The sequence below is a fragment of the Carassius gibelio genome, chromosome B6 (genome assembly GCF_023724105.1).
Source record: "Carassius gibelio isolate Cgi1373 ecotype wild population from Czech Republic chromosome B6, carGib1.2-hapl.c, whole genome shotgun sequence".
Classification (NCBI taxonomy): domain Eukaryota; kingdom Metazoa; phylum Chordata; class Actinopteri; order Cypriniformes; family Cyprinidae; genus Carassius; species Carassius gibelio.
Window position 1 is genome coordinate 21,084,844 of NC_068401.1, and position 10,363 is coordinate 21,095,206.

At 36.6% G+C, this 10,363-nt stretch overlaps 1 protein-coding gene across 3 annotated transcripts; it reads right to left on the reverse strand.

Moving 5' to 3' along the window:
• Positions 1-160: 160 nt before the first annotated feature.
• zgc:161969 (uncharacterized protein LOC569044 homolog) lies at positions 161-5,853 on the reverse strand. Of its 3 annotated transcripts, none has more exons than XM_052558682.1 (3): positions 5,377-5,853; positions 2,962-3,222; positions 161-2,376 (listed from the first exon to the last, which is right to left on the reverse strand). In XM_052558682.1, exons 1-3 carry the CDS (start codon positions 5,542-5,544, stop codon positions 616-618), a joined length of 2,190 nt encoding a protein of 729 aa, XP_052414642.1. In that variant the 5' UTR covers positions 5,545-5,853; the 3' UTR covers positions 161-615. The 3 variants fall into 3 exon arrangements, with proteins under 3 accessions (XP_052414642.1, XP_052414643.1, XP_052414644.1); XM_052558683.1 differs by lacking the exon at positions 5,377-5,853 and adding an exon at positions 4,954-5,099; XM_052558684.1 differs by lacking the exon at positions 2,962-3,222 and having other exon boundaries at positions 5,377-5,850.
• Between the last annotated feature and the right edge of the window lie 4,510 nt (positions 5,854-10,363).

Consider the following 10,363-nt stretch of genomic DNA (forward strand, 5'->3'; position numbering starts at 1 on the left):
ATAATACTACAAGACTGTTCATTAGTGGGATTTTACTAAAACTACATACAAAAGTTAGCTGCCTTAATTATGTGTTTATGGCAAAATTACTTGTGTGTCAAAGAGTGTAACTGTCTTGGTCTTAAAATATTGCAGAAACCATAAAGTAAGAGACCGAATGTTCAAAGTATACATTTATTAGTAACAATAATCAGAATGGACAATAGCTTCACCAAGTTATATATTTTGTTTACGGTTGCTAATTAAGCAACCTGGTGCTTTAACATGCGTTTACAGTTATGCATTTTAAGCACTGAACAACAGCTCTTAACATCAAATCATAGTTTAGAGTAAGAACTAACCTTTTATCTATTTAGATGTATCCATGATTAACATGTTGTATGAACATTTCTAGAAACACTATTCTAAAAAGTAACAAAATGTATTTTTGTTTGCATGTTTACGAAGAAATACATGTTTACCAAACTTTTTGGTTGCACATGCAAAAGTATGGAATAACTTCATAATATTTTTGGAGGGAAAAAATTAAAAAAGGGAAAGAACATACATCCTATAAACTAATAAAATAAAAAGAGAATCTATTTACAATAAACATCAGCAGTGGTACCCCATGAATTATTCCAAAGCAGTGGTGATTTTGCTGTTGTAACGTAAAAGGAGTACACGCTCAAAATGTTCATCTGAGAGGTGATGTCCTTTTGGGGTCACAATATTGCTCCCATTGCTGAAGAGTTCTTGCACTGGGGCACTTGAGGGTAGAGTTGTATTGAACTTGATGAACACTTTTTTCACTCCTGGAAATTCATTTAGACATTTCAGATCTTTGTTTGTACCCTGGAGATACAGCCACACCTGTTCGGCTGCTTCCCTCTTTCCACTTTTGTTGCCAGAACTTCCAGGGCCATATGAAAAGAATTCATCCTCATGAACAGAGCCTCCATTGGTCTCTGTTTCTTCAGTCCCTTGGTCGACCTGTAAAACTTCAGTGATCAACTGTGCTCGAAGACTCTCCCTCTCATCTTCTGGTAACCACCAAAGTCTAAACTGTGGCATGGTGGCTGTGGCCAATCTGGCATCAGAACTTTCAAACACCTGCTTGAAGCGAGAGTCAATAGCCTTAACAGTGCTGTCGATGACCTTGGAGAAAAGGCGGGTGTTTGCTGCCTTCTCCTCGAGCTTCCTTTTAAGGGTCAACAAGGTTGGTATCACAATGCCAAGGAAGCACTTTTCTTCTCCGTGCAGAAGGTCAAGTGCAAAAGCCACTGGTTTGAAGACGTCAGTATATTCTGTGAGATATGCAGTTTCATCAGGTGTAAAATGTGGAACACCCAAGGCTTCGAACAGTTCATTGAGTTGTGAATCAGTAAGTGACATCAGCTTGTTAATGGCATAGTATTCGGAGCTCCATTGATTGGAACAAGGATCTGTGAAATTAATTTTTGCAATAGATTCAATTGCATCAGCAGCTTCAGTGGATGATTGGGCTTTGTGCCATATTGCTGCACATTTTTCAGTTGCACTGCTGTGCAGTTTACCTGCCTGTCCCTTTAAGACGGCCTCCGCTAGATCCTTCGAGGCAATCAAGTTCAGTGTCTGAGAAGCACACCGTTGGTGGGGTGGTAAGAAGTAACTCAGAAAGAAGTCTCCACCCATTTCGCCATCACAAAGAATACTGCCCAAATCCTCGAAACGACTTTGCTCCACTTCTTGGTCATCCTCGGGACAGAATTCTTTGAAGGCTTTCACAAAATTGTTACCATTATCAGTGACTGTGGCCTGAACTTTGCTCTCGATGTTGTAGGAAGAATGAATTTCTTGAATTTTAGCGATGATGGTTTCACAAGTGTAGCTGATGGGGATTCTCGTGCAGGCAAGAGCAGCAGACTTCCTTTCGAGATTGTCCTCAAGCCAGTGACAAGTCATTCCAAAATAACTCCTGTCCTGCACTGACCATACATCAGCAGTTGTACACAATGTCTGCACTTTGTCAAGTTTATCTTTTAGCTCCCCTTTCATTTTATTGGATGCTACTTCAAGCCTGGTGATAAAAGCATTTCGACACATGACTTTATTGCCCCTGCTTAAAGCTTCAATCATTTTCCTGAAGCCAGGTTGCTCTAGAATTGAAATGGGTTGCACATCCTCCACAATAAAATTAAAAACCAGGCTATTTAGCCATGATTGTGATGTCTGATGATAAATGGTGGTGGGATCAATTGTGCTTCTTTCAATCTTAGCTTCTTTCGCTTCAGATGATGATTCTGCCATTTGATTTTCCAGGACGCTTGATTCGTAACTGCTTGGTCCATCACTGCTTGGTGCTTCAACACTTGGTTCATCCCTTATTCTTCTCCTACACGCCACAGAATGCTTTCTCTGTAGGACAAAGAAAAGGAGTCAAAACAAGACATTTATTTTCTGTATAAGTATGTGTTGTCCTAAAAAAAATTCATTCATTAAGAACATTTTCCAGGTTTGAAATCAATAATGAATGAATGACTTATAAATGAAACTATTCACTCTTAAAGTTGTTTTCGTACAAATAAATTAAAGTCAGTGGGGTCCAATGTTGTTTTGGATCCCATTGAGATTCATTTTATGGTCAAAACTTTTTTTTGTTTCACGAAAGACAACAACTTAAAGGTTCTGAACAACCTGACTAACTGTAAATTAGAACTTTTATTTTCGTGTGAACTATCCCTTTAATGTGTTAGATACAGTGGCTTTGAGGCAACTAGGAGTGTAACGGTATGAAATCATCACGGTACAATAAAAACGGTATAATCTTCATTTGGTGCTTATTTATTGCCATTTCTCTCACAGTAATTTTTTCGGGTTGTTTTTTCCGCATTAAACATTCGGCCAGTAAACATTAGAAAGCACAAAAAAAAAAAAAATATGAAAGGCAATCCATAGTTTATTACTTTTTATTTATTAGCAATTCACAGTATTTTCACTTACATCCATCTTTGCAAATTCCTTGGGGTGGTGGTCTCGGAGATGGTGCGCCATGTTTGAAGTGTTGCCTGTCCGAGCTGACACTTTTTTCCGACACAATCTACAAACTGGATAACCATCAGCAAGGATGGTGCCTCCTGAGTCTTTTAAATACCCAAAATACTCCCATACAGCGGATTTCAGCCGCTTTGGTGGGAGAAAAAGAGGCTCGGGATCCGACATTTCGGTGTTCTGTCGTTTGCGCATCAGGGAAGGTGAGTGACACTTAAATGAAAGAGGAGAAAGGCGCAATTTAGACATTTTTTTATGACTATCTTTTAATTAAACGTAGATTAAATTTAAAAATATTTGTTTTTACTTTGGTTTTATTAAAAATACAAATCCTAACTTATGCTATCATTTAAAGCCGTGTACCGTAAAATCATCATACCATTACATTGCTAGTTGGAACAGATAAAGTGCTTTGATGAATTACAATAATTCGTCATACTATTATGAACAAACATGCCCTAAACCAAGTTGTAATTGGCCCATTCCCTTATATAGAGAGCTTTTAGAACTATTAATAACACACACCTAATTCTAATAAACCAAGCAAATTACCCAGCACAATTTATAAAAATGAAATAATTTGTAACAACTGTCATTCCGATTCATATAAAGGCCCAATCAGGGGACAAATGTGAAACAGTGAAGCATACAGAATCCTAAAAAATAAATAAATGTAAAAGTGTGATACAGATTTTTGGTCAAACCACCCACCACTATATCCTACCATTAAAGCAAATGCACTCCTTGTAGACATGCTAAAAGACTGTAAAGGGGAATATAGCTGCACAGTCACAAGTTCTTTATTTTTTTTATACAATTATAGCTTTCAAGTAATTTATCAAATTAATTGCATTTTATGCTGATTAATATAGCTAATTACACATCAGTATTCTCAGACACACACACACACACACACAAACAGTATCCCAAATAACAATTGTTGCTGACAGAAGCACTGAACTGGCTTTAAAAGTCAACATTGTATGTTTTAATTCTAATAAGCATACAGTTCATAGCAATGATTTTTTTTTTGCAATTTAGTTTGTCTGTGTTTCAGAGGTAGATTTAGGGCCTCATCACATCTCGCTGTTTTAGAATGTATTTATGTCCCACTGTACTTTTTTTTCTGTGAACATAAAAAAAAAAAACTTTGTCTGTCTGGCAGAACATTTTATGAAATGAATTAACTTTGCAGCAAGAAAATAATTCAGTATCTTAAACAAGAAACTGCTCTCTTGATTTAATGCGTGTTAGCTTACTTTTTTAAAATACTTAATACCAATATAAAGTTGTCGTTTTTTCCCCTTCCTTTTTTACTTTCACTAAAGCATGTTTTGACTTTTAGTCACATTTTCACTTAGTATCCATACTTTCACTTAAGTATGTTTGAGCCCTCTCCATCGCACGATATTTAAATTCGCAATGCAGTTTCAATACACTCCTTTCTCCTATAGTAGACTGTACGATATACACTATATAGGGAATGTGGGGGATTTCGAAGACAACATTCATCATTTAACAAAGTTAAACACTTCGCCAAGCCCGCCTTAACGTAGGCTAATGGACCAATCCACCATGACAACTGCCGCCGTCCGCCATTTTCTCATTGCGAGCATTTGCTTCTTTTTAATGTAAACATACAGAGCATATGCATGTTTCGACACTTTTAGACTTTATTTTACAAACATACAGTAAGATGTCGTTGCCGAATCACGTATAATACTGACATAACCGCCATTTTTTCCTTCTGCAAAGCACAATAAACAAACGTGCACGCGGTATCACCAATCAATCCCAAGTGACCACGTATTACATTAATAACAACGCTTTCCCTTAATACAGTAACGTTACAAAATTGTTTTATTAAAAAAATATGTCGACAGTTTAATTAAAGATTTAGCGGAACGAGTCATAAAAAAAAACAATAGGAAAAACCCTGCTCACCTACACCAATCGATTACAGATGAAGCTTTTTCTTTCTGTGATTGGATATTATATTAAACGTTAATACTAAACCGAATTTAACAATCTAACGTCTAACTTATTACCGTTCATAATTTTTTTTAACGTTACTATAAACTCAAAACCACTCCCACTTAGTAGCTCGTCCTTCCCACGTTTCGCTTAAAACTTCGCCTGACAAACAGATAAAAGTGAAAATCAATGCCTACGTGGGTTTATAAGACTGGTCATTTATAAATGTACTGGATTCACGTTTAGGAGTGTAAACAAAAGCTTTTATCTGTGACGTTACCCCACCGGGAAACTACCAAGAACAGTTTAATTTTGCATAGTTGGCCCCCCAACTCAAATACACAAAAAAAAAAAAGCAATCGAAGGGTGTTAAACGGAGCAAATGCAACTTACCTCCAAATGCTTCTTTAGGTTAGAAGTCGAGTCCCTTGCAGTGGATAAGATGTTGATTTTTGGGAGGCAGAGGTTGCACTGAACATTAAGGTTTCTCCCTCTTGTGTCCCTAAATGTGAAGTGGTGTTTGTGAATCCAGTGGTCAAAGGCTATGCGCGACCGCTCCATCTTCACACGAGGCTCCGGCGTGGACTGCTCTTAAAAAACGTTCGCATAAAAACAGTAAAATCACACTTGCTGATTCATGTGTAATAAAAAAAATTAAACGTACAATTTTCTATTTGCAGACTCTTTATTTTTGTAATCTAATTACGTAATCCAAATAACGTATCCGTTACAATATCAAACAACAGAGGCGCATTTCCTTTGGAACAATTTTTGCTGTTTCCGGCGTGGGGCAAACTAAAATAGCTCATTACTGCCACCTTCAGCTAGCATGGCGCAAAGACACTGCAGTTTCGCAGACTCGTGTGGATCCCTCCATAGGATCCCTCACACTTCTTCCTCTTCTTCCTCTTCTTCTTCTTCTTGTTTTTGATTTAATGGCGCGTTGCTAACCAACTTTAAAGTTGCATACCGCCACCTACTATGACGGAGTGTGAAAAGAATGGACAAACCCTCCTAAATCATATTATTTAACCCACTATTCCTAATAAATCTCATACATGCATTTGTTTTCCTGAATTTGGACAGTCATTTAATAAGCTGGTTATAGTAAATTCCTGGCATCCTGCTTGTAATTCTTCCTTAAGAATCCTCCTTTCCATATGGCTTACATATTATCTTCATATCATGCTCTTCAGCTTCCTCTATTAAACAGACATTACATACTGTAGAGCTGTGTTATGTTTCCCTATAATGTGTAAAGTATGATTTAGATTTGAACGTCCTGTTCGTAAATGTGTGAAAATATCTTGTTCTTTCCTACTCTAGTTGTTAATTATTTGCTTCTATTTATGTTTTTTTGAACCTTTTAATAGTGTCGACCTGTATGACATGAGTCCCAAACTGTCTGCCCTTTCCTATTGCATGCTTCTAAAATAAAATGTTTTCCTCCTGATCTACTGCGTGCAATGTTTATATATATATATATATATATATATATATATATATATATATATATATTTTTTTTTTTTTTTTTTTTTTTCATTTTAATTGATTCCTTGGCGATTTTGTCTGCTTCCTCATTACCTAGAATTTCCACGTGTGCTAGTACCACATAAATTGAATTATTATTCTCATCTGTCGGAAACTGTATAACCTAATTATGATTTAAATTAATTGTTTCCAATGATTGTAAACTCAAAAGGACTGCCATTGAATCAGAACATATTATTAGGCTACTTTATCAGGTCTAACTTCATGCACCCACTCTAGTGCCATTCAATTAGCTATCATCTCAGCTGTATATACTGATGCACCATCTGTTCTCCTTCCAGCCTTCCTCACCTCAAACTCTGGAACATAGAATGCAGCCCCAGTATCTGTACTCTTTGATCCGTCTGTATATATTTGAAGAAATTAGTAGTATGCATTTTATATATACTCATATACAGTATTGTTCAAAATAATAGCAGTACAATGTGACTAACCAGAATAATCAAGGTTTTTCGTATATTTTTTTATTGCTACGTGGCAAACAAGTTACCAGAAGGTTCAGTAGATTCTCAGAAAACAAATGAGACCCAGCATTCATGATATGCACGCTCTTAAGGCTGTGCAATTGGGCAATTAGTTGAATTAGTTGAAAGGGGTGTGTTAAAAAAAATAGCAGTGTGGCATTCAATCACTGAGGTCATCAATTTTGTGAAGAAACAGGTGTGAATCAGGTGGCCCCTATTTAAGGATGAAGCCAACACTTGTTGAACATGCATTTGAAAGCTGAGGAAAATGGGTCGTTCAAGACATTGTTCAGAAGAACAGCGTACTTTGATTAAAAAGTTGATTAGAGAGGGGAAAACCTATAAAGAGGTGCAAAAAATGATAGGCTGTTCAGCTAAAATGATCTCCAATGCCTTAAAATGGAGAGCAAAACCAGAGAGACGTGGAAGAAAACGGAAGACAACCATCAAAATGGATAGAAGAATAACCAGAATGGCAAAGGCTCAGGCAATGATCACCTCCAGGATGATCAAAGACAGTCTGGAGTTACCTGTAAGTACTGTGACAGTTAGAAGACGTCTGTGTGAAGCTAATCTATTTTCAAGAATCCCCCGCAAAGTCCCTCTGTTAAAAAAAAGGCATGTGCAGAAGAGGTTACAATTTGCCAAAGAACACATCAACTGGCCTAAAGAGAAATGGAGGAACATTTTGTGGACTGATGAGAGTAAAATTGTTCTTTTTGGGTCCAAGGGCCACAGGCAGTTTGTGAGACGACCCCCAAACTCTGAATTCAAGCCACAGTACACAGTACACAGTACACAGTGAAGACAGTGAAGCATGGAGGTGCAAGCATAAATAGGCCCAACACCATAGTAGGAGAAACATGCCCATCATGTTTCTCCTACTATGGTGTTGGGCCTATTTATCGCATACCAGGGATCATGGATCAGTTTGCATATGTTAAAATACTTGAAGAGGTCATGTTGCCCTATGCTGAAGAGGACATGCCCTTGAAATGGTTGTTTCAACAAGACAATGACCCAAAACACACTAGTAAACGGGCAAAGTCTTGGTTCCAAACCAACAAAATTAATGTTATGGAGTGGCCAGCCCAATCTCCAGACCTTAATCCAATTGAGAACTTGTGGGGTGATATCAAAAATGCTGTTTCTGAAGCAAAACCAAGAAATGTGAATGAATTGTGGAATGTTGTTAAAGAATCATGGAGTGGAATAACAGCTGAGAGGTGCCACAAGTTGGTTGACTCCATGCCACACAGATGTCAAGCAGTTTTAAAAAACTGTGGTCATACAACTAAATATTAGTTTAGTGATTCACAGGATTGCTAAATCCCAGAAAAAAAAAATTTTTGTACAAAATAGTTTTGAGTTTGTACAGTCAAAGGTAGACACTGCTATTTTTTTGAACACACCCCTTTCAACTAATTGCCCAATTGCACAGCCTTAAGAGCGTGCATATCATGAATGCTGGGTCTTGTTTGTTTTCTGACAATCTACTGAACCTACTGGTAACTTGTTTGCCACGTAGCAATAAAAAATATACTAAAAACCTTGATTATTCTGGTTAGTCACATTGTACTGCTATTATTTTGAACAATACTGTACATATGTAATTAAACTAACTGCTTCATTATTTTCCCTTCTGTTCTTATGTAATTTTCTGTCTACTTCTGGTTAATCTATTATTGGGGATACTACCACTATTAGGGAAAATTATATTGACTCTAAAGACCAACTTAATTTGCAAAGCCTTTACCTGTTGCATTTAAAATATCCCAGCAATCATTCAGAACCCCTATCAGAACTTTTCTGATATAAGCCCTAAATAAATATTTAATCAAAAAATTTAAATTCATACACAATTTTTTTGCCCTGAAGTTGTTCCAGTGAGTTTCTTTCTTCTGTTAAACACCCACCCACCCATTACACTTACATGTATTTCTTCCAACAGGCAATTTTGGCCCTGTTGGTTTTAAGAAAATATTTTCAGAATATTGACGAACACACACACACACACACACACACACACACACACACACTGTTAACAATGTACATTCCAGGATCTGTGGCAATAGATTTTGGTACTATTTCTCAACTTCTCTAATAGATTTTGTCTTTCACTATATACTCCCTGTAATAGAGTGGAAATTTCAGAATGTTCCATCGATCCGTTGACTCAACAACTCTCACAGAGCCAATATCCATCCATTATTTGATAATAATTATATCTTTTGGCAAATAGAAGAAAATATTTTCTGTAAAGTTAGAATAAACATCTATACTTCATGTAATGGAGGTAATATTGAGTGTGGTCACCCATTTGCAAAAACATAAATCAGTGTCTATGCAGCCAGGAACAGACCAAATAAACCAAACCTGGCCTTATTGTGTGTCAGTTTATTTGTACTCTAGCCCATGACTTTCACACATTTACCCTGTTCATATGAACCACATGCTTCATGGAATGGTAGCATTTTGGCAATGTACTCCTGTTTGCCAGATCTGGTCCACAAGCAGGTCATAGCATAGCCAAGATTGAAGCAAATAAACCATAACTCTTTTGTGCCAGATCTATATATATAATATTGTAAAATATAGCCTTGAACCAAATCAGGTAGGCATATGTACTTTGTCCGCTTGTGTGTGTGCATGTTGGGCCATTCAAACGTTGGTGAGTCAATGACTTAATATTTATGATACTGTAGTGAACTCCGTATCAACAATATTCAACATACAGTAATAAGAAAATGTAGGATGATTACACAACTCCAAAAACAGCATTACCATCTTCACTTGTTACAAACCAATTTTTGATACATCTACAATCATTCTGATTGAGAATTAACCAAGGTTTAACAATATCTCAGCCTCATAATAATAATTTGACAAAAAAATTAAATATGACACTACCCTGACTAAGGTTTATTTCTCATACTCTTATCATTTTTTTTATTTAATATTTTTTATTTATTTATTTTATATATATACCTTGTGTGCAATGTTCTTGCCTAGCCCTATCATCTGGAAACAATGATTTGACAATAATGCCGTGAAATAGTTTATGAATCATGATAATTACAAACGATAAAACACTTAATTGAGTGGACCCATAAAAACGATTTCTTTCAAACTCAAATTAGAATGTCTAAATTCTTGCACAAAGCTTGGGGCGAATTCCAAACAGAGGTGAAACATCCCTATGCCCTACACCAGTGATCCTCAAATCTGGCTCGCGAGATCCAGTTTCCTGCAGAGTTTAGCTGCCTGCCTGCTACCTGCCTGTGATTTTCTAATGATCCTGAAGACACTGATTAGCAAACTCATGCGTGTTTGATTAGGGTTAGAACTAAACTTCGCAGGAAAGT